Source organism: Plecotus auritus, assembly GCF_963455305.1.
Source record: "Plecotus auritus genome assembly, chromosome: 7".
Lineage (NCBI taxonomy): Eukaryota > Metazoa > Chordata > Mammalia > Chiroptera > Vespertilionidae > Plecotus > Plecotus auritus.
In genome coordinates this window covers 177894988-177918591 of record NC_137774.1, presented here as the reverse complement: position 1 = coordinate 177918591, position 23604 = coordinate 177894988, and the positions used below count along the sequence as shown (strand labels likewise).

The 23604-nt window shown below is 66.1% G+C and overlaps 1 protein-coding gene across 5 annotated transcripts in view; it reads left to right on the top strand.

The window, feature by feature from the left end:
• The window catches only part of ANKRD55 (ankyrin repeat domain 55), a 46018-nt gene that overhangs the window by 5386 nt on the left and 17028 nt on the right, over window positions 1–23604 (top strand). The window contains exons 2-8 of one of the 5 annotated variants that reach the window (XM_080679316.1): window positions 1648–1779; window positions 2068–2198; window positions 5795–5904; window positions 8375–8435; window positions 18133–18261; window positions 19412–19551; window positions 21858–22098. In XM_080679316.1, coding sequence (XP_080535442.1) covers window positions 1648–1779; window positions 2068–2198; window positions 5795–5904; window positions 8375–8435; window positions 18133–18261; window positions 19412–19551; window positions 21858–22098 — 944 coding nt within the window. Of the gene's footprint in view, window positions 1–1647; window positions 1780–2067; window positions 2199–5794; window positions 5905–8374; window positions 8436–18132; window positions 18262–19366; window positions 19552–21857; window positions 22099–23604 lie in introns of all 5 variants that reach the window. The other 4 variants (XM_080679317.1, XM_080679315.1, XM_080679319.1 and 1 more) reach the window with 4 other exon arrangements.

Genomic DNA, 23604 nt, shown 5'->3' with positions numbered 1-23604 from the left:
TCGCCCCAGCAGACTCCCCCCAGTAGGGACTCCCCCCAGCAGGCTCCCCCCAGCAGGCTCCCCCCAGTAGGGACTCCCCCCAGCAGGCTCCCCCCAGCAGACTCCCCCCAGCAGGCTCCCCCCAGCAGACTCCCCCCAGCAGGCTCCCCCCAGCAGACTCCCCCCAGCAGACTCCCCCCAGCAGGCTCCCCCCAGCAGACTCCCCCCCAGCAGGCTCGCCCCAGCAGACTCCCCCCAGTAGGGACTCCCCCCAGCAGGCTCCCCCCAGCAGACTCCCCCCAGTAGGGATTCCCCCCAGCAGGCTCCCCCCAGCAGACTCCCCCCAGCAGGCTCCCCCCAGCAGGCTCCCCCCAGCAGGCTCCCCCCAGCAGACTCCCCCCAGCAGGCTCCCCCCAGCAGGCTGGCCCCCAGCAGGCTCCCCCCAGCAGGCTCCCCCCAGCAGGCTCCCCCCAGTAGGGACTCCCCCCAGCAGGCTCCCCCCAGCAGGCTCCCCCCAGCAGGCTCCCCCCAGCAGGCTCACCCCAGCAGACTTGCCTCCCTGGTCAGGGCTGGTCAAGGGCCACAGACTCTTCATCGCCAGTGGGTGGCAGTGTTGTCCCGTGGAGCCATCTGGGCTGCTGAAGGGCTGGCCCCGCCCTGAAAATGCAGAGGCCTCCCCACCTTCCGGCTGTTCTAGGCGGCCCCCCAAAACGCGCTTTCCCCGCGTCCCGCCTGGAGCAGAGGGCTCTGAATCTCTGAATCGGGGGGTGCCCAGGAAAGGCTCCTGTAAGTGAACCTTCATCGTCCTGCCGTCCCTCCCGGCATGATGGCCACGTTCGTAGGAAAACTCAATAGCGATTTCCCTGCCACGCACTTTTCCTGAGCAGTGGCCATGCGTCGGGGGAGCGTGGGGGCTGTGGGGGGAGCAGACCCGCAGGCGCCTGGCTGGGGTCCCAGGAGCGGAACGTGCGCCCCAGCCCTTCCAGTGCTGCCCTGGGTCACGGGCCATGTCGTCCCCCGCCCAGGTGTGCACACGGCTGTCACATGGGCCATGTTGTCCCCCCGCCCAGGTGTGCACACGGCTGTCACACGGGCCAGGAGCTGAGGAGTCGCACACAGTGGGTCCCTTTCGGAACACCAGCTGGTGGACGTGCAGGGCCTGTGGGGGGGGACGTGCGGAGAAGGGCAGGGGTGGCTCTGGGCCCGAGCGGCCTCCTGGGGGAGGCGGGCAGATGCCCTCTCCTGCCCACCAGCTCCTGCGGGGTCTCCAGGGACCAGCCTTGGGGGAGGGCTCGGTGGGCAGGCAGCCAGGGGGCCCTCGGGGGACAGGGCAACCAGAAAGGGCGGGGGGGACATCGGGACAGAGAGCGGGAGGCACAGGCCACCCTCCACGGTGGGCGAGCTGAGTCACTGACAGGAAACGTGACATTTCAGATAAAGACGGGGTGCTCCCTGGCTGGCCTCCCGGATTCCTGCAGGCCGGGAGGGGGCCGGGGGGGGGGCGTAACGTCTCAGGGACACGGAATCCGGCGCAGTGCCGCGGCCACGCTGGTCACCTGTCCTCGGAAGCGGTGCGGCGCGTGGTTGGAGGTTTCCGTGAGTCACGCGTGGGCGCCGTTCGGGGTGCCGCGACCCCGGGGGCCCTCTGCGCACACGGCGTCTGTTTAGTTCCTGCAGGTGACGCCTCGGAGGAAGTGGACCTGAGCCTGCTGTACCAGGCGGCATCCAGCGGCGACGTCCGCGCGCTGACCGCCCTGATCCGGGAGGACCCCTCCGTCCTGGAGAGCCGTGACACGGAAGGTGAGCACCCCTCACTCCCAGACGCCCTGTCCGCCGAGTCAGGATCGCCCCGCCTGCCGCAGCCCACACGGGGCCCAGGGAGCAACACGGAGCCTCCAGCCGGCACAGCGGGGGGGCGGGGGGGTGGGGGGCGGGGACGAAGGGACGGGGTGGGGGGGTGCAGGGAGCGCAGGGCGTGGTGCTGAGCAGTCTCTGCTCACGGCTGGGTGGCGAGGGCAGTCTCCGTTGGCAAAGGGACAGGGGCCGGCCCGGCGGCCGTGCTCCAGGGCTGTGACTGTCTCCTCCCAGGGTGCACACCCCTGATGCACGCCGTGTCCGGGAGGCAGGTGGACACGGCGAAGCTGCTGCTGAAGATGGGGGCCAACGTCAACACCCAGGACGCCGAGGGCCGCACCAGCCTGTGCCTGGCCGCCTACCTGGTGAGGCTGAGTCCTGGGCCCCCACCTGGTGAGGCTGAGTCCTGGCCGCCTACCTGGTGAGGCTGAGTCCTGGGCGCCTACCTGGTGAGGCTGTGTGCCTGCCGCCTACCTGGTGAGGCTGAGTCCTGGGCCCCCACCTGGTGAGGCTGTGTGCCTGCCACCTACCTGGTGAGGCCGTGTGCCTGCCGCCTACCTGGTGAGGCTGTGTGCCTACCGCCTACCTGGTGAGGCCGTGTCCTGGCCGCCTACCTGGTGAGGCTGTGTGCCTACCGCCTACCTGGTGAGGCCGTGTCCTGGCCGCCTACCTGGTGAGGCTGTGTGCCTACCGCCTACCTGGTGAGGCCGTGTCCTGGCCGCCTACCTGGTGAGGCTGTGTGCCTACCGCCTACCTGGTGAGGCCGTGTCCTGGCCGCCTACCTGGTGAGGCTGTGTGCCTGCCGCCTACCTGGTGAGGCTGTGTGCCTGCCGCCTACCTGGTGAGGCTGTGTGCCTGCCGCCTACCTGGTGAGGCTGTGTGCCTGCCGCCTACCTGGTGAGGCCGCGTGCTGGGCGCCTAGCTGGTGAGGCTGTGTGCCTGCCGCCTACCTGGTGAGGCCGCGTGCTGGGCGCCTAGCTGGTGAGGCTGTGTCCTGGGCCCCTACCTGGTGAGGCTGAGTGCCTGCCGCCTACCTGGTGAGGCCGTGTGCCTGCCGCCTACCTGGTGAGGCTGAGGGTCCAGGCACTGAGGGGTGGCTGAGGGTCCCGCGCAGGGTACTCGCGGATGCAGGCATCTGGCACGTCCCCTCCGACACTGACCCTGCACGCAGTTGGTCCCACAGACTCAGGTCGCTGTGGCTCCCTGCAGCCTCCGCGCTGGAGACACTGCGGCCACGAGGACTCTCCTCCACCTTCACTGCACCCGTGTTTCCCGGGTTTTTCTGGACACCCCTTCCTTCTAAGAACGCCCCCCCTTCACACCTGGGTGGGGGTGCCCTCATGCCTGTGGGGGGTTAGGTGGGTGGAAGGTGGAGGAGGAGAACGTGGGGAGCGAGGAGCAGGAAGAGGGGGAGGGAGAAGGGAGGAGCACCAGGCCCGTCCTCAGGACCCACACAGGAACCGGGGAGAATTCTGCAATGTGTCGGGCGCTGTGTCCCATGCCGCCCGGGCGTGCACCCGGCCCCGAGTCAGACGGGGCTGCCTGGAGACAAACCTCGGGCAACGTGTGTGCCCGCCCAGCTAGCAGCCCGCCTGCCTGGGTCAGTATCCCCCACAGGCACGGCCGCCTCCCAGCCCCTCCCAGCTCACCCGAGTACCCGCGCCTGCCGCCTGCCGGGGAGGGTGTCGGTGTGGCCCCGAGGGGGAGCGCTGGGTCCAGGGACGGAGCAGGCCCCAGAGGAGGTTCTAAGGCTGCCGGCTGGCCACCGGCCTATAGAACAGGCCACCGGCCCGGGGTGCGGGCTCGATCCCCCGTAGGGGGCGTGCGTGCAGGAGGCAGCCGATCCATGATTCTCTCATCCCTCTCCCTTCCTCTCTGACATCAATAAAAATATAAATAAAGTTTTAGAAAGCGATCACCCAGGTTGCAGGAGACACCGGCGGGTCCGGCACTCGGTCGGCACGGCCTGTGGGGTCGGTGGGTTCCTGGCCGTGGCCGGGGCGTCAGGGCCATCGAGAGTTTCCTCAGCTCTTTTCTGAGGAAAGAGAAAACCGCATTTTCCCGGAAATGTTGCAAAACAATAAAATGTTTCCACTCCCCCTCCCCCGCCACCCCTCTCCCCCCTCCTTCCGCCCTCCCCCGCTGCGGTCAGATCTGTTTCCAAAAGCTGGGGCGCTCCGGCCACTCCGACATCTGCCCTGCGCCTTTGGGGGCCTCTGGCCACCCGGGGTTCCTCCAAGGAGAGAACTCGATGGCTCAGACGTTAGCACTAAAAGCAGACTCCGTGCCTGCGCAGACTCTGACTCAGGACCGGCCACGGCAGGCTTGGAGGTCAGCTCTCCAGGCGGTCACAGCGGTGACGTCGCTGAGTTTCCGCTGGAAGGTTCTTCCAGACCAGGGGTGGGCAAACTTTGTGACTCGAGGGCCACCATGGGTTCTTAAACTGGACCGGAGGGCCGGAACAAAAGCATGGATGGAGTGTTTGTGTGAACTAACATACATTCAAAGTAAAGGAGTGGAGGGGAGAGCAAGAGAACCGGATAGAACAGCCGGATCCGGCCCGCGGGCCGTCGTTTGCCCACGGCTGTTCCAGACGCTTCTCTCTCTCCTCCGCGTAGTGCACAGCCTTTGGATCTCTCTGCTTCCGGCATTGGGGGGTCTCAGTCCTGGTTCTCGCCTTGTTTGGGGTGTTGAGGCTTAGCTCCACATGCGGGGGGCGGGGCTGGGAAGAACCCCATTATTCTCCCGTGTGGGCGCTCCCTCCACGCCTGAGTCCGCTTGAAGGAGGGAGTGACGGGGGGTGGGGGGGCTGGGTGGCGGTGAGGAGCCGTGGTTGCCAGCAGGCGGAGTCGGGTCCCCGAGCCCCCGGGCCAGAGGAGGGTGAGCCTGCGGCTACACCTGCTCAGAGCGAGCAGCGCGGGGAGACGGCAGGGGGTTCCCAGGGAGATGGGGAGCCCCTTAGTGGGTAAAGCGCAGCCACGGGGAACCCTTAGGGCAGTGGTTCTCAACCTTCCTAACGCCGCGACCCTTTAATACGGTTCCTCGTGTTGTGGGGACCCCCAACCATAACATTATTCTCGTGGCTACTTCATAACTGTCATTTTGCTGCTATTAATGAATCGTCATGTGAATATCTGTGTTTTCCGACGGTCTTAGGACCCACAGGTTGAGAACCGCTAGCAGGGTCGCCTAAGACCATCGGAAAACACAGATATTTACCTGACGATTCATAACAGTAGCAAAATGACAGTTATGAAGTAGCCACGGAAATAATGTTATGGTTGGGGGTCCCCACAACATGAGGAGCTGTATTAAAGGGTCGCGGCGTTAGGAAGGTTGAGAACCGCTGCCTTAGAGGGTGTTGGTGACACCCCCATACTCAGCATCAGGAAATCCCATCAAGGCAGCAGGTCCCCCCACGGGCTCCGGCTGGGATCGGGGCTCGGAGGGGCTGCCTGGGACGGACGAGGTGCGTCCCGTGGTCCCGGGGAAGGAACCGGAGGAGGGGGCCGAGGCCTGGTCACGGGAAGCGGGTTCCCTGAGCACAGCCTGGGGGCTGGGGCTGGAGTGGCCGGAAGGCGAATTTGGGGGATTAGACCTTGGCGTCGAGGTCAGACCGAGGACAAGCATGACGAGGTGCTAAGCCCATAGAACGCGAGGCGGGAGCGGCCTCCTCGCCGTCACCCGCCCGAGGGACCGAGTGTGAGAGTGTGAAGACCAGCGAGTGGCCCCAGAAATGGGGGTGGGGGGCAGGAGAGGGTCTGGGGGTCGGTCTCCAGCGGACAGGGTACAGGTCCCCGGGAAACTGGAGGTCCACCCCAGACGACAGCTCTGCCCGGGGTCTAACCCCGCAGCCCAGGGTCTAACCCCGCAGCCCAGGGAGACGTGGTCAGCAGCCGGGGCAGGGGGGGGGGGGGCGGGCTGAGCCGGGGGGCGGGTGACGAGCCTGCTCTCCGCGCAGGGCTGGCTGGAGGGCTGCGTGAGTCTGCTCCGCAACGGCGCCAAGCACAGCATCCCGGACAAGAACGGCCGCCTGCCGCTGCACGCCGCCACGGCCGAGCCCGACGTGAGGTGGGTAGCGGGGTGCGGCTCTGGGCCGGGGCCGGGGGCGGGGAGGGCCCCCCCCCCCCGGGTCAGAGGTTATCTACTGCCACCCCTGCGGCAAAGGAAACCAACCCACCCCTTTGTTCCTTTTTGTGGGTGCAGTCGGGACCCCCTTAGCAAATCGAGCATCCTGGGGACTCGTAAACAGAGGGCCAGACCCTCCCTGCGAGTCTCACCGAAGAAGCGACGCTATTCGTCGTCGCCTGAGTCACAACCCCACGCGTCCCGTGGGCTGAGTGCGTGTCAGAGCCGAGCTCCGTCCTGGACCGCGGTCCCCCCGCGGGGACGGCAGCCACCCGCTCGCGGGCTCACGCTCAGGGCAGGCGTGGCGTGGCGTGGCCGCTGGTGGCACGAGCAGATGGGACCACTGAGGGGGGTGACGATGCTGCGGGGAGAGCCGGGCGGGTACTGGCGGCGGGAAGGGGCGGAGGTCCTCCCGGAGACTCTGAGCCGCGAAGGGGGGTCGTGCCCAGGCCACGTGCTCCCCAGTCCGTGTTTCAGCCTTGTCCCCCCCCCCCCCCCGTTTCCCCCACGTCCCCCCCTCTGCTGGGAGCCCCTCGGAGCCGCGGACACGGCATTTCCTGCCCTGGCCTCGCAGCGCCCGAGGCTCCGGCCGCGGCTGCACAGGCGGGACCGACCGGACCGAGGGGCGCAGACGGGCGCTGTCTCCGGATCTGGAACTCGAGCTCGGGCGGGGGGTGGCCAGGGCCTCCTCGGGGGGCTGGGGCAGGACTTCTTCATTCCAGTCTGTTTTACACGAAGTAAGAGGCTTGGGAAATTCCAGGGCGACTCCCCGCCAAGCCTGGCTTCGCAGCCCATTGGACGAGATCCAGGGAGACCAGGAAACGGGGGTTCACTCTCAGCCCGACAGGACCGGGGCGCAGGGAGGCCGCGGCGGGGCCACATCGTGGGCAGCACCCGGGCGGCTCCCTCTGGCGACGAGGGAGGAAGGGCCTTTGCAGACGACTCTCGGACCTTAAGCACTGAGCCGCCGCGTTCCGGGGGGTCTCCAGAAAACGGGTTTAAAAGGCGTCTTTTTAGACGATTCCCTTTGACTTTCTCAACTGCTCTCTGTGCCCCCGTCAGCGTCTCTTGGAACCCCACGGAACCGGTTCTGGAGGAGAAACACCTGCTTCTCGGGGGGCCTGTTGCTGCTGGTAACCAGGCCAAGCCTCAAACGTCACTGTTCCTGGGGGGGGGGGGCGGGGGGGCTTCCGTCTCAGGCTCCGTCGGCCCCGGGGCCCGGGCTCCTGTGTTCAGAGAGAGGGGAAGGCGGGGAAAAGTCCGTGTTTCTCCACGAGCGCAGCCTGCGGACGACGCCACTCGCTCTCCAGGAGCCAGGACGCGGGGTGTCGGGGGTCCCCCGCCAAGCATCCACCGCCCGCCGTGACTCCAGCCCCAGGAGAAGGGGTGCGCCCGCCTGTCCGTCAGAACCCTCCCGGTCAGTCGGCGCCGTCGGCAGCTCGGCCGCTGAAGCCGCTGACCACACGGGGGAACCCCCGAGCCGCTCCCGTGGGCCGCAGCCGGCTCCTCGTGGCGCTCACGGCCGGCGGCCTGGCCCCCCCCCGGAGCTGGGCCTCGCTGGCGCCGGTCACAGCCACGCCCCCGGCTCTGGAATCGCACCCAGCGACCCCCCAGCTTCGGGAGGGGGGCCGGAAAAACGAACTTCCTCCTGGTGACGCCCCCGGACGAGGCCCGGCCTGGAAGGGGGTCCCTGCACGTGCTGTGGGAAAGGAGTTTCGGGGACACACACAGGAGGGCACCCTGACAGCACGCCGTGCTCCGTCACTGCCCAGCGCTCAGCGAGCGGGTCCGTTCACTGCGCAGCCACGCCACGCCCGGGCCTCACCCTCCACCACGTGCCGTGGTGCACGCCTCCCGCTGTGGCACCCAGGCCACCCGCCCCCCGAGTCTGGGCCCCTCACCACGACCCGCCTGCCTCCCTCCCGCGGGCGGAGCGCCGACCTCCGTCCACCACGTGCGGGACTCGAGTCTGAGCTTCAGGGTCACGGGTCATGGTCTCCCACGGACGCTGTCTTTCCCGCTCAGACGTGTGCGCGTTTTACAAACAGGAAGCCATGCGACCAGCGCCGCCTGCTGGTGTAGCCCACGCGGGAGGGGAGACCCCGGTGGGGAGGCAGCTGGAGGCTGCGTGTCGGGAGGGACGGAGCGCCCGAGGGTGCGGCTCCCAGCACACACCGGCCACGGGCTGGGGGCCCAAGGACTCCCCCATCCCCTGTGACCCCAGGAGCACCGAGACCCAGAGGAGGCGGGAGAGGAGGAGGAGGGCTCTGTCCCCGCGGTGCCCGTCCCCCACGCTGCGTCTTTCCGGAAACTTCTCCCGAGACCCGTCTGCCCTCAGAGGCGTGGGCCCTACGCTGTCCTGCCTCCGAGGCTCGCAGGTTCTGTCCCCTGAGCTGTTCCGTTCCCTCCGCAGGCTGCTGACGGTGCTGGTGCAGCAGTGCGGCCTCAGCGAGGTCAACCACCAGGACAGCGAGGTGAGCCTGCGGGGACGGGGCCTGGCCGTGTGCGCGCCGAGGGCTCCCCTGACCACGTGGGGCGGCGGGGGGGTCGGGGGGGAGCATGTCCTGTGTTCCTGTCCCGGAGGCCCCGAGCTGGGCAGGCCGATGGGAAGGGCTATTGCGTTAAGCGCCAGCGTCAGCGCTGGAATGCCGATGAGCCCTGGACGCCAGAGGGAAACCTCGCTCCTTCCCGTCTGCGGGCGGAAGCTGGGCGGCCGCCGCGTCCCCTCGGGGGCAGGTGGCCGGTGGGTCCCCGGCCTCCGGACCCAGAGCCGCAGACCTCGCGCCCAAGGCCGCCGCCCTCTCCTGCCCTCGCACACAGCGCCCTGCCCAGCCTTGCAGGAGGCCAGGCCCCCGACGAGGGGCCCAGGGCGAGCCCCCAGCAGCGCGGGCTCCTTGCAGCGCACCTCTTCCCAGAGGCAGGGCCGCCGTCCGTTCCCGCGGGTGCCCCGAGGGGCCCTAGAGCCATGCCCACGCCTGCGGGTCAGCGCCCGTGTCATCCGTGTGCTCGCAGGCCGCACGTCACCAAGGCTGTGATGACTTTAAGCAGACAGAGCGACAGCGATGGCCATGCGTGCGCCCAGTGCCCGTTACTGCTCCCCAGAGCCAGCTGGCCCGGGCGGGAGGACGAAGCCCTGAGCAGGGGCAGGCGGGGCCTCCGAGCCTCCACCCGGGGCCCCCTGAGCCTCCGTCCAGGGCCCCCCGAGCCTCCACCCAGGCCCCCCGAGCCTCCATCCAGGGCCTCTGTCCAGGGCCCCCCGAGCCTCCATCCAGAGCCTCCGTCCAGGGCCCCCTAGTCTCCACCCAGGCCCCCCCAAGCCTCCGTCCAGGGCTCCCTGAGCCTCCACCCAGGGCCTCAGTCCAGGGCCCCCCGAGCCTCCATCCAGGGCCCCCCGAGCCTCCACCCAGGGCCTCAGTCCAGGGCCCCCCGAGCCTCCACCCAGGGCCTCAGTCCAGGGCCCCCCGAGCCTCCGTCCAGGGCCCCCCGAGCCTCCACCCAGGCCCCCCCGAGCCTCCATCCAGGGCCTCCGTCCAGGGCCCCCCAAGCCTCCATCCAGGGCCTCCGTCCAGGGCCCCCTAGTCTCCACCCAGGGCCCCCCGAGCCTCCACCCAGGGCCCCCCGAGCCTCCACCCAGGGCCTCAGTCCAGGGCCCCCCGAGCCTCCATCCAGGGCCCCCCGAGCCTTCGCCCAGGGCCCCCCCAAGCCTCCACCCAGGGCCCCCCGAGCCTCCACCCAGGGCCCCTGAGCCTCCACCCAGGGCCTCCACCCAGGGCCCCCCGAGCCTCCACCCAGGGCCTCAGTCCAGGGCCCCCTGGGCCTCCTCCGGCGCCCGGCATCAGCATCCGCCCCAGAAATCCCCCGGGCCTGAGGTTGGCCGCCTCCGACTCCGTGGTCACAGCTGCTTTCACTGCCGCGTCTTCGGTGGTTAGAGCGGAGCCCGGGAGAGCGAGGGCCGCCCTGGCCCCCACTTCTGCTTTCAGACAAGAAGCGGGGCCCAGCAAGCGCACGCGACCCCTCAGTGCGGTGGGAGGGGGAGCTGGGGGGGCATCTGTGTCAGCTGGGGGTGGACTGCTAGCCGTCCTCCACCTCCAGCTCCTCCCTCGCCCCAAGCTGGGGCTCTTAGAAAGGGGCGCCTTCCAGGGGTCACTCGGGCCCCTCCCAGGGGTCACTCGGACCCCAGAAGTAAGTCCCTCCCAGACCTCCGCCCTGTGCCCCCGGCGACAGACACTCCCGGCCCACGGGCTGTCCCCCCACCCGGGGCGGCGGTGGCAGGGCCAGGACGGGCTTCTGAAGGCCAGTTGCCTGCTCGGGGGCAGCGGGGGGCACGGAACCGCTCTGGCCCCTCCTCATGCAAAGGGACCCCGAGAAGCTTCCCGGCCGGGGAGCCAGCCTCCTGCCGTCCGTCCGCAGTAAATGGGAGAGTGGGGCACTCAGACAGGCCTCCCCCAGCGTGCAGCTCCTGCCGGGCCTGTCCCCGCGCCCGCTCTGAAGCCGCCCGAAGCCGCCCGTGACTGGCACGGGTCTGCCACGCCTGTCGGTGTCCTGCGGAGGGTGTGGGCGCCCGGCCAGACCAGCTGCGGGCGGCGCCCTCGGGCCCTGAGTGGGGGGTCTGCAGGGAGGGACGGGCTGTGGCCGTGGGGGAGCACCCCCTCTGGCCTCCCAGAGCTCCGGGCCGCCACAGCCCAGTGTCCCCATGAGCCCGCCCGGTGCGGCCCCCTGCGCACCGGGGTGACAGTTACAGCCCCCGCCAAACCCAGGAAGCAGGACGGTCAGGAGGAGGGACAGGTGAGCTGGGCGGGGAGGGGCGTAAGGCCACCCCGCCCCCCGGGTGTCGGGGAATATTCTCCAGGGATTCCTCGGGCGACCGAGCTCCTCGCAGCTGTGGCTTAGGATGGAAGGACCCATCAGGAGAAATCTCACTTCAGGGGGAGACAGTAGATCGTGAGCTGGAACTAATGGGGAGAGCGAGGGGGGAGGGGAGAGAGAGAGAGAGAGGGAGAGGGAGAGGGAGAGGGAGAGAGAGCTGTTTCTGACCCTCCGGAGCTGCTCAGGAAGCAGAACATGAAGTCGCCGTGTATCAGGGAGGGTCACGCGGGGCCGTGGTCCCCGCTCAGCGACCTGGAGTGACCCGGGTATTGTCAGCGTTACGCCCCTCGGCCCCAGAAGGCTGGGCGTCCCGCGGCCGCTCCCCGCCTGTTGTCCTGCAGCCGTTCCTCCCGAGCCGCTTCTGCCGAGGCAGACACCGCCCCTCCCCACACGCACCCCACACTGCACACGCCGTCACCTGTCCCCGGGCAGCCACCCACTGATGAGGCCCGAAAAGACTGCATGGAAAGTTCCAGAGAGAAACCGCTCACAGTTTCCAGTCGCACACTGTTCTGAGCTGCGTGATGAAGTCTCCCCTGCCCGGCCCTGGCATGTGACCCGTCTCTTCGCCACTCAGTCCTGCCCGTCTGGCACTCAGTCCCTGCCCGTCTGGCACTCAGTCCTGCCTGTCCGTCACTCAGTCCCTGCCCGTCCGTCACTCAGTCCCTGCCCTTCCGTCACTCAGTCCTGCCTGTCCGTCACTCAGTCCCTGCCCGTCCGTCACTCAGTCCCTGCCCTTTCGTCACTCAGTCCCTGCCTGTCCGTCACTCAGTCCCTGCCCGTCCGGCACTCAGTCCCTGCCCGTCCGGCACTCAGTCCCTGCCGGTCCATCACTCAGTCCCTGCCGGTCCATCACTCAGTCCCTGCCGGTCCATCACTCAGTCCCTGCCGGTCCATCACACAGTCCCTGCCCGTCCGGCACTCAGTCCCTGCCGGTCCATCACTCAGTCCCTGCCCGTCCGGCACTCAGTCCTGCCCGTCCGTCACTCAGTCCCTGCCCGTCCGTCACTCAGTCCCTGCCCGTCCGGCACTCAGTCCCTGCCCGTCCGGCACTCAGTCCTGCCCGTCCGGCACTCAGTCCCTGCCTGTCCATCACACAGTCCTGCCGGTCCATCACTCAGTCCCTGCCTGTCCATCACTCAGTCCTGCCCGTCCGGCACTCAGTCCCTGCCCGTCCATCACTCAGTCCCTGCCTGTCCATCACACAGTCCCTGCCTGTCCATCACTCAGTCCTGCCGGTCCATGACTCAGTCCCTGCCCGTCCGGCACTCAGTCCCTGCCTGTCCATCACTCAGTCCTGCCGGTCCATCACTCAGTCCCTGCCTGTCCATCAGTCCCTGCCCGTCCATCCCTCAGTCCCTGCCCGTCCGTCACTCAGGTCCTGCCCGTCTGTCACACAGTCCCTTCCCGTCCATCACTCAGTCCCTGCCCGTCCATCACTCAGTCCCTGCCCGTCCATCACTCAGTTCTCAGACTGTCTCAGTACCTCAGTGCCTGTGCTCACGTCACCTTTATTTTACCCAACAAGGCCGCATTCACGTAACTTTTATTACAGTGTGTATTTTTAAAATATATTTTTATTGATTTCAGAGAGGAAGGGCGTGGGAGAGAGAGAAACATCAATGATGAGAGAGAATCCTGGATCGGCTGCCTCCTGCATGTGCCCCTGACCAGGCATCGAACCATGACCTCCTGGTTCACAGGCCGATGCCTAACCACTGAGCCACGCTGGCCGGGCCTCAGTGTATCATTACAGCGGCTGTTTCACTCGTTACCGAGTCGCTCGCTGCGCCCGGTGATCAATGGTCTTACCGTACGTGTGCGTGTGCGGGGACCAAGGAGCACGGATAGGGCTCAGGGTCATGGTGGTACAGGCCCCCGGGGGGCTCGGCGCGGGTCCCGTAAGGAGGGACGAGGTCCTGTGAGACCCCGCCGCTTGCTCCGCGTCCCCCTGTGCCCGGTGGAGGGGGGGGGGTGTCTCAGGTGCGAGCGCCGAGTGGTTTGTGGGAGCCTTCCTCCGGGGGTGTCTGTTTCACCCCCGCCCGGCTGCTCCGGGGCCGTCCCGGGCGAGGGGGCCGCTCTCCTGCCGTCCGCCTTTCTCGTCGTTGCCGTGATGAGCGTCCCCGGCAGCGGGAGGCGAGCGTGTGTCGCAGCAGCGGGGGGCCCCCTGTGCCCCCTCTGACGTGCGGCTCGGAGCCCCCGTCTGGCGTCTGCTGGGCCACGGGCGTGTCCTGTGTGTTCGCAGGCGCTGTGTTCTGAGAGGGAGCCCTTGCCATCGGCTGCCCCGTCCTTGCGCTCCGCGACCCGTTTTGAGGGACGGGGCCCCGCGTGTCTCTTGCGCAGAAGTTTCAAAACATGACACACCCAGGGGCCGCGCTGGGGCCACGGCTTTGCGTTGGGCTGGTGCAGCCTCCGCCCTCGGGACCGGCCGGCGCGGGGTTCTCGGGGTGCGACGCGGTTTCTTGGTGTGTCAGCAGTTCCTTTTCTGGACTCTGCCCTGTGCTAGCGCTCTGTTCGTCTTTCCGTCTCATTAGCCTCGCTGCTTGGTTATAAGGTGACTGGGCCGGAGCCGTCCAGGCGCAGGCTAGCCCTGTGGGGAGGCGGGGGGGCTTCGTGCCTTTGTCCTGCACCCCAGAGGGACGTCGCAGAGCATGGCAGCCTAGGGGGGGCGGGGAGGGGGGAGGCCAGGGTCACGGAACTCCGGGGCCCGCGCTTCCTGCTCTGTCTCTGCTTGGCCAGGAAGAGCGCCCGCCGAGAGGGGCTGTGGGCTGTGGGCTGTGGGCTGTGGGCAGAACCTGACACTCGCCCCGAGCAGCCGCCGAGGCCCGCTGTTCAGGATGCGCCGTGGTCCGTGTCACACGCGCGTCCTGATGGGCGCAGACTTCCTGACTTCCAGGGAGTGGCCAGACCCCCCCGCGCGCCCTCGACAACAGCCTCCGAGGAAGCAGGTCCGAGTCGTGAACGCCAGAGGTGAGCCTTGGGGTGTAGCTCTTGGCACAGAACCCACAGCGGCGTTGCCGAGAGACAGCCCCAGGCTGGCGTGCGCTGCAGAGGAAGGAAGCGCAGGCGGAACCGTGCGCCCGAGAGCCTCTCCTTCCCGGGCAGCAGAAGGTGGAACAGCCAAATGTTTTTGTTTATTTCCGTTGTTGTATTTTATTGTCTCCAGAGAGGAAGGGAGAGGGAGAGAGAGAAATCAATGATGAGAGAGAATCATGGACCGGCTGCCTCCCGCACGCCCCCCACTGGGGATCGAACCCGCAACCCGGGCCTGTGCCCTGACAGGGAATCGAACCCTGACCTCCTGGTGCCTAGGTTCACGCTCAACCACGGAGCCCCGCCAGCTGGGCAATTATAAGATTTTTTTACAAATGAAGTTAAAGAAAATGGCATTCGTTGCTGCACGTCTACAAGATTTTCTAAAAATCTTTTAACATACATAATTTATTCCAATTTTTCGTCTGCAGAAAACCCTTTATGACTTTGCGAGGGGAGTCGTGTGTGTGTGTGGGGGGGAGACCAACAGTAAGTGCATTTAAATGTCGCCGAGTCCAGCTGGGCCTCGGGGAACCCCGGCCAGAGCACCTGGGGCTGTTCGCTGCCCTGTCGGCCACCTGCCCGCCCTCCCGTGCCTGCCCCCCCCCCCCAACCCCCGCTCTGCACCTGCCGCCGTCTGGAGCGCTGTGAGGCCCAGAGTCAGGTTTCTGGTTCAGAAACCACCAGAGATGCAGTGGTTTTGGGGGGAAACGTTGAGAAGCGGCCAGGACGCTGACATGTTGGTGGCGCAGCCCAGGGCAGAGCGTGACGTATCCACGTGCGGTCCAGGGCCACCTGCTGTGCGGGGTCACACGGGCAGTGCCACCGGGGACTCGGCAGGGCGTCCGAGGCCACCGAGACCAGCGTGGTCCCACCGCGGGCTGGGCTGGGAGAGGGCTCTTCACTGAGCTAGGATTGTTTTCAAACAAGTGGGCCCCACGCCTCAGGGCCCCCGGGTGGGGCGGCGATGCTGACGCCTGGGTGTTCCCGCCGGCTGCGCAGCGGCCCAGCCGAGTGGCCGGGCCTCCACAGCGCTGAGCAGTGGTCTCCACGTGTGGGCGCGGGGCAGACGCGGGTAGTTGAGACTCCCCGTGGCCCACGGGAGCCTGGACGCCTGCATCTGTCATTCATCCTTCCTGTGAGCACTGCTTGAGCACCACTGTGTGCAGGGCAGGGCCCGCCTGGTGAGTGACCTCAGCCTCTGCCCTTGAGCGTGGGCTGTGGCTGCCCAGGGCACTCCTGTGGCCACGCCTGAGGCCGGCTGCGGGAATGGCCAGCGAGTCTTTTTAAATATGTTTTTATTGATCTCAGAGAGTCAGGGAGAGGGAGAGAGAGAGAAACATCAGTGATGAGAGAGAATCACTGATCGGCTGCCTCCTGCACTCCCCGCACTGGGGATCGAGCCCACAACCCAGGGATGTGCCCTGACCGGGAATCGAACCGTGACCTTCTGGTTCAACAACTGAGCCACGCAGACCTGGCATGGTCGGCGGGTCCTGACGCGGCCGCGCAGGTGCCTCCAGCTCAGCGCATAGGCAGGAAGGAGGCACTGGGGGCGGGAAGGTCCCTCAGCCGCGTGTTTTTGTGCAGTGGCACTGAGAGCAGGTCCAGCGGATTTCCAAAGTTTTGGTCCTCGTGTCACTATAAGAGGGTTCGTTGTATTTCTCATTAGCCGATTCAGATTGGGAAAAAGCAGTCACCGACATCTCCTTGGCTTGACTGAAAGCTTTTGCGTCCTGTCTGTGGTGGATAAAGAGATACAGTGTATCTTTGCTACAATGTATCTCTGCATACCCCGCATCACATGTGCTATAGAGATACAATGTATCTACATAACCCGTATCACATGCGCTATAGAGATACAATGTATCTCTATGTGACCCGTATCACACGCGCTATAGAGATACAATGTATCTCTGCATAACCTGTATCATATGCACTATAACGCTGTCTTTATTCAGAGAAGCTGTGGGGTGACTCAGGTCTCCATACAGGACCTTTGACAGGACCGACAGTCATTTCTAAGCGTGACCCCACACCCCGGGTGGGGGCAGCGGGGGCAGAATACATATATGTCAATACCTCACAGGAAGTGAAGATTGGCCAGCTGCACTTGGAGGAGGGGCCCGAGGTGATGACCAGTGGAACAGGTCATGGTCTGTGCGGCAACCCTTGCAGCGGGAGGACTCCCCTGGAGAAGCGAGGGGGCCCTGGTCCAGCTCATCCCAGCGGAGATCCCGGCATCTGAGCTCACCTCCAGCATGAGTCGTCAGCCTGCTGCGTGCAGAGCAGAGGCGTGAACCTGCCACCTCATGCAGTCAGGCAGGGCCCGGGCGCCCCCCCCCCCCCCCATCTGTGTGCGTCCCTCCTCACCCGTCCCCTGTGGCGCTGGCAGGAACACCCGGGCAGGGTTAGGGTTGTTGTCGAGGGTCAGCGAGGCGGCCCGGGTGGCATGGCCCAGTGGTGGAGCATTGACCTCTAAACCAGGAGGTCACGGTTCGATTCCTGGTCAGGGCACATGGTTAGTGGGCTCGATCCCTGCAGGAGGCAGCTGATCCATGACTCTCTGTCATCCTTGATGTTTCTCTCCCTCTCCCTCTCCCTCTCCCTTTCCCTCTCCCACTCCCTCTCCCTCTCCCTCTCTCTTCCTCTCTGAAATCAATAAAAATATATCTTAAAGATTTAGTGAGGCAACATATATAAAGCTCTTGGCACCAGGCAGGCATATGAAATATGGCCATGCCCACCCCACCCGCACGGCAGCCCCGCACCCAAGCATGGGGGGGGGGGGTGTCTGTGTGTGTTTGGAGCTGGAGGTGGTGGGTGTTGTCAGAGAGGACTCCTGTCGCCTGTGCTCGGGGGACAGCGATGAACAGATCGTAGTTAAACTGTCATTGCCGTCTCATTCGCAACGACGTTCATGCCGACTCTCGCCTCGCAGAGCACGTGGCGCGTGGAGGTGGCCGTCTCGCACGTGGAGGTGGCCGCGGGCCTTGGGGCTGCCTCCGGGTCCTGTGGCTCCCGTGGTGCTTCGGGGGTGGGGGGACGATCCTCTCAGGAGTCCTGTTCTGCCTCCCGTGCCCGTGTGTCTGGCTGAGAAAGCAGAGCCGGGTTTTATAAACGCAAGGGACGCAGCCGAGGCCGGGGCAGGTCCTCCCTGTGCCCGGCGTCCCTTCGGCGCTGTGCCCGTTCCACGCTCCGGGCTCCCGGCTCCCCACGGCAGCAGCCACACGGGTGCTCCCACTCAGCCACGCGGCCGTCCCGATGCCTTTGGTCCCGCGTACTTCACACTGAGCCCGTGACGGACACCCACGCGGCGTAAAAAGAATCTCCTCCCCCGAGTTCCTATCTCAGCCCGGGGTCTGATGTAGCCGTGAGGGCCGGGGACTCCCGTGGCACGCTCGCCGTGGGAACGGCCTGGGAAGTCCACTGGCTTCCCCGCTTCCCTGTCCACGCGCCGTTCCCAGGAGCCCCCGGGGCCCGCGCTGAGCTCCGTGTCGGAGGCTGAAACTGAAACGGACGCAGACCACCGTCCAATGATGCGCATCGTGCAGCTGGCGGGGCCTCACGCCCAGATCCGGTGCCGCGCGCCCGCACGATGCCGGTTTCTCGGCTTCCTCTTCGCAAACTGAGACGCGGAGGGACCTGCCGGGGGGCTCACTGCTGAGCTGGGGTCCTGCCCGCATCCGCCCGACGCCAGCGGCCCTGTGCTACCTGCTCAGTGGGGACTCGGGCTCTTTAACAGGAGGTTCTCCAGCTGCTCTCCCGCGTTCAGCTGACGGGGAGGAAGGAGAGATGCGTGCGTGGCAGTGGTCACGTGTCCATGGTCACGTCTGTCCATCGCCGCTGTCTCTGCTCTCAGTTGTAGCAACCGGGACAGGACGGGATGGTAACACAGACGGTGCGCTGCCTCAGGCAGGCGGCCCCCAGCACCCCGCCACGTCCCCCTCCCTCCCCGCCGGCTCAGCCCTGCCCGGGCCCTCCCCGTGGCGCTCTGCGCTCTGCATGTGTCTCTGCAGCGCCTGGCGATCTGAGCGGCCTTCTGCTCACGTGGGCGCTTGCTGGCTGTCTTCCCCCACAGGGCGGGCCCGTGGGGCAGGGGCCTCGCTGACCTTACTCCCGAGGGTCCTCAGCACCGAGCCGCCCGCAGCTCCTGTGCTGGCCGAACAGTGGGAGGAATGAGTGACCGACAGGCAGCCCTCTGTCCCTGGGATGCCCCGGCCTGGGGGGGAGTGTGCGCGCCCTGCTCACCCCCCCAATCTCGTTTCCCAGGGAATGACCCCCCTCCACTGGGCGGCCTTCCACAACCAGCCGCAGCACACCCAGGTCCTGCTGAGGAAGGGGGCCGACCCCACCCTGGTGGACAAGGACTTTAAGACGGCTCTGCATTGGGCGGTGCAGGTAGGACGTGCTGACCGCTGCGTGTCCGGCCCGGGGCGGGGGGGTCACAGGCAGCCTCACCCTCCGCGGCAGTTTCTACGTTTGACACAGTGAGACTCACCTGGTCTCCCCCATCTGGTCATCCGCACCCCCAGAGAGCAAGCCTGCCACTGGGGAGGAGCGGGGGCCTCCGCGGTTAGAGGACACCCTGCCGAGACGCAGAGGGCAGTTACAGACCATGGGTGCAGCCCGTCCTGCTGTCACCCACTCACACACACACTCACACACTCACACACTCACACTCACACACTCACACTCTCACACACACACACACACACTCACACACTCACACTCTCACACACACACTCACACACACACACACACTCACTCACACACACTCACACTCACACACTCACACTCTCACTCACACACACTCACACACACTCACACTCACACACACTCACACTCACACACACACTCACACTCATACTCACACTCACACACACACACACTCACAGACACACTCACACTCACACTCACACAGACACACTCACACACACATACACATTCACATTCACACACACACATTTGCACACACACTCACACTCACACACACACACTCGCACACACACTCACACTCACACACACACACACACTCACACTCACACACACACACACTCACACACACACTCTCACACACACACACACACTCACACTCACACACACACACACACTCACACACGGGGGAGGCCCACAGGGGGGAGACCCACAAGGGGGAGACCCACAGGGGGGGAGAGCAGACGGGGGGAGACCCACAGGGGGGAGACCCACAGCGGGGAGAGCAGACGGGGGGAGACCCACAGCGGGGAGAGCAGACGGGGGGAGACCCACAGCGGGGAGAGCAGACGGGGGGAGACCCACAGCGGGGAGAGCAGACGGGGGGAGACCCACAGCGGGGAGAGCAGATGGGGGGAGACCCACAGCGGGGAGAGCAGACAGTGGGGGAGACCCACGGAGGGCAGACCCACAGGGGCAGACCCACAGGGGCAGACCCACGGGGGGGCGCGCGCAGCGGGGGGAGCAGACGGAGCAGCTGCAGCAGGTGTCCAGAGCCTCTGCCCCCCAGAGCGGGAACAGGCTGCTGTGCTCCATCATCCTGAGCCACCACCAGGGCCCGTCCATCGTCAACTGTGACGACGAGAGCGGGAAGACGTGCGTGCACATGGCCGCGGCCGCGGGCTTCAGCGACATCATCACGGAACTGGCCCGCGTCCCCGAGTGCAACCTGCAGGCTCTGGACGTGGACGACAGGTACCGGGGGCTGAGGGGCCACCTCTCCACACGTTCAAGGTCAGGGCAACCCTTCCTGACCCTCCTGCCAGCCACGGTCACACGTGTGCTGGGCCCCCTCTCCTGCCAGCCACGGTCACACGTGTGCTGGGACCACCTATCCTGCCACCACAGTCACACGTGTGCTGGGCCCCCTCTCCTGTCACCACGGTCATACGTGTGCTGGGCCCCCTCTCCTGCCACCACGGTCACACGTGTGCTGGGACCCCCTCTCCTGCCACCACGGTCATACGTGTGCTGGGACCCCCTCTCCTGCCACCACAGTCACATGTGTGCTGGGACCCCCTCTCCTGCCAGCCACAGTCACACGTGTGCTGGGCCCCCTCTCCTGCCAGCCACAGTCACACGTGTGCTGGGACCACCTATCCTGCCAGCCACGGTCACACGTGTGCTGGGCCCCCTCTCCTGCCAGCCACGGTCACACGTGTGCTGGGCCCCCTCTCCTGCCAGCCACGGTCACATGTGTGCTGGGCCCCCTCTCCTGCCAACCATGGTCATACGTGTGCTGGGCCCTCTCTCCTGCCACCACAGTCACACGTGTGCTGGAGCCCCTCTCCTGCCGGCCACGGTCATACATGTGCTGGGACCACCTGTCCTGCCAGCCATGGTCATACGTGTGCTGGGACCCCCTCTCCTGCCACCACGGTCACACGTGGCAGGGACAATGCAAACCGCTCTCGGCGGGGCAGGAAAGGGCGTGTGTGGAGGGCGACACGGAGGGTGCGCTGTAACATGGTCCACGGGTGCCGGACGCCCCCGTGTCCCAGAGGCTCTTCCTGCCGGGAACACGCTGCCCTGATGGGAGTTCGGTGTTTGCTTCCGTCCTGAGTTCTGTCCTCAGGGCAGCAAGGTGCCCGCCCGCCCAGGAGCACAATAAGCTCTGTGTTCAGAGCCAGAGGGACCTGTTAGCCCCCCCCCCCCCCCCCCCCCCCCCGTTAGAGAGGTGCCGGCGAGGACCAGGAGCTGGTCCCGAAGCGGTGCCGCAGCCCCGGGTGACGGCAGCGGAGGGCGCCCTCCCTGTCTCCGGGCGGAGAGCCGTCCGCAGGCGCCCTCCCCACCGCCCGGGGCTCCGCTCAGTGAAGAGGGCGGTGCCCCCGGCGAGAACATCGGGAGGAAGCGCGAGGGCCATAGTGACGTGTGGCCTTTACCCCCCTGGAAGCGCCAAGCGAGCCGCTTGTTCCGAGTCCGGACCCGAGCCCCCGATCCTTGGGCGGGCGCCCCTGGAGGTGCTCAGGGGCCTCAGGAGCCAGGCGGCCGAGGGCGGGCCAGGCCGTTCCCGGGGCGGCGGGCGCGGATCCCCGCAGCGGGCTGTCGGGGGCCGTAGTCGTGGGGAGAAAGGGAACAAGCCGGAAGGAAGAACGGCCGTCGGACAAGGGGGTCTGGGAGGCCGCCTGCACCAGAAGCTTCCGGAACCAGCTCCGGACAGAGGTTTCCCGTGGGTGTTGTCACGCTGCGCAGGGACAGCCGGTCCCTGTCCGCGGGGAAGGACATGGGACCGGGGAGATAAGAGGCAGAGGGGAGGGCGGGCGCTCGGGGCGAGTGGGTCCCCGGGGCCCCTCCCTGCCCAGCTCGGCACCCGCCACGGCCCCGGCGTTCTCCGCCGGCAGCTGCCCTCCCCGTGGAAACAGCTGTTGATGGCGGGATTTTTCAGAATGTTCTTAGGCAGGGGTCCTCAAACGACGGCCCGCGGGCCACAGGCGGCCGCCGAGGACATGGATCCGGCCCGCCGGGTGCCGCTGCCTGTCCTGCTTAGCAGCCGACGCGTCCCGGGCCCGCAGTGCACATAGGAATTTGTTCATAGTTTTTCTTAAACTATAGTCCGGCCCTCCAACGGTCTGAGGGACAGGGACCTGGCCCCCGGTTTAAAAAGTTTGGGGACCCCGTTAGGTTTCGGTGCTTCGAGCAGCTGCAGTCCTTCCCTTCCCCTCCCGCTTCCCAGCGGAGAACGGGCTGGGGGAGGGAGGAGAAGGCGGCGGGAGGAACCCCCGTCCCAGCTCCCAGTTGCTCTTCTCATCCCCGCCCCTCCCCTCCCCTCCCCGCCCCTCCCCTCCCCTCCCCCCCCTTCCCCTCCCCCTAAAATCCATGGAAAAGCACCCTCGGGTACAACTGACAACAACAAGAACTGGGCCTCCTCTCTGAGCCACCACTTCCCCTTCTAGGACCTTCTTAGGAAGGCGGGGCCGGGGACACTCAGGCTAGCGGGGAACCCCGCTCACCGCTGTGCCGGCACCGTCCCCCACGCCGACGAGCACCCTGCTTTCCCGCAGCCCGACGGGAGGCAGGAGGCCCCGTCCCGCGGACCCGCTCACCGCCGTGCCGTTCCCCCCCCTCGTCCAGGACACCCCTGCACTGGGCGGCGGCGGCCGGGAAGGCGGAGTGCGTGCGGTCCCTGCTGGACCTGGGCGTGGACAGCAGCCTGCGGGACATCAACGAGAGCGCGCCCCTGGCCTACGCACTGCACTGCGGCCACGAGGCCTGCGTGCGGCTCCTCTCCCGCGGCGCGGCCAGGTGAGCCGGCCCCGCCCCTCCTCCTCTGACACCGGTGACATTCCGTGTGAACGGTGCAGCGTGACAGTGTGGTCAGAGACCACGCTTGTTAGGGTCCCCCGGACACGGTCGGGAAAGCTGTCCTGTGTCGGGAAGCGGCCGTCACGGTTTCCAAAAGCCCCGTTTGTTTGTTTTTTGTTTGTTTTTTTAATTATTTTTAATTTTTTTAAATATATTTTTTATTGATATTTTACAGAGAGGAAGGGAGAGGGATAGAGAGTTAGAAACATCGATGAGAGAGAAACATCGATCAGCTGCCTCCTGCACACCCCCTACTGGGGATGTGCCCGCAACCAAGGTACATGCCCTTGACCGGAATCGAACCCGGGACCCTTCAGTCTGCAGGCTGACGCTCTATCCCAGCCGTGGGCAAACTACGGCCCGCGGAGCCGAAAGAGTGGAGGGTTCTCTTGCTCTCCCCTCCGCTCCTTTACTTTGAATTTATATTAGTTCACACAAACACTCCATCCATGCTTTTGTCCCGGCCCTCCGGTCCAGTTTAAGAACCCATGGTGGCCCTCGAGTCAAAAAGTTTGCCCACCCCTGCTCTATCTACCGAGCCACACCGGTTTCGGCCCAAAAGCCCCGTTTTTGCGTGGAAGCTGGACCTTGGCGGTGGCAGCAGGGACTGCCGATGGCCGACCCTGAGTGACGGCTCACTGCTCGTGTCCCAGCGTGCTCCTGCGGCGGGCCCTCTCCGGAGAGCACCTGTGTCTGTCGGCCACGAAACGGTGTCCCGCGAAGCGTCCGGCTCAGCCACCAGGGCTTTCCCTCAAAACGCGGTCACCCTGAGTCTGTGGTCGGTTCCCTTAGGAGCACTTCCTGTTCCGTCAAAAAAATGCCCACGCACGGGTCACCGCTGGATGACAGGCACCCCTCCCCGGGCACGGGCGAGGTCAATGGCCGTGCGAGCCCTTCGATGCGGGCGTCTTGGTGTGCGCCACGGACCCACGTGTCAGCCACCCTCTCCCCGGCTCCCGTGGTGCAAAGAGCAGCCAGTGAAAGAGACAATCACTCCTTGATACTGTTTTTTTTAAAAATATATTTGTATCGATTTCAGAGAGGAAGGGGGAGGGAGAGATAGAAACGTCAATGATGACAGAGAGTCGTGGATCGGCTGCCTCCTGCACGCCCCCCACTGGGGATCGGGCCCGCAACCTGGGCATGTGCCCGTACGGGAATTGAACCCTGACCTCCTGGTTCATAGGTCGATGCTCACCCACGGAGCTATGCCAGCCATGGTAGTATGAATATCGTTTTAACCCCATGACTCCCCCTAAGGACTGTCAGGACCCCCTCCCTCGGGTTCGGGGGCCCCACGTGGGGACCCAGGGTCTCCGTCCCAGCTGGTGGCAGGAGGAGGGGGCTATGGGACATGCTGACGCAGCTTAATCAGCACAGGGACGTGTTCCGTTGCAGGAACTTGAGAACATTCTCACAGCCCCCTGGGGTTCCGTCTGGGCCTGC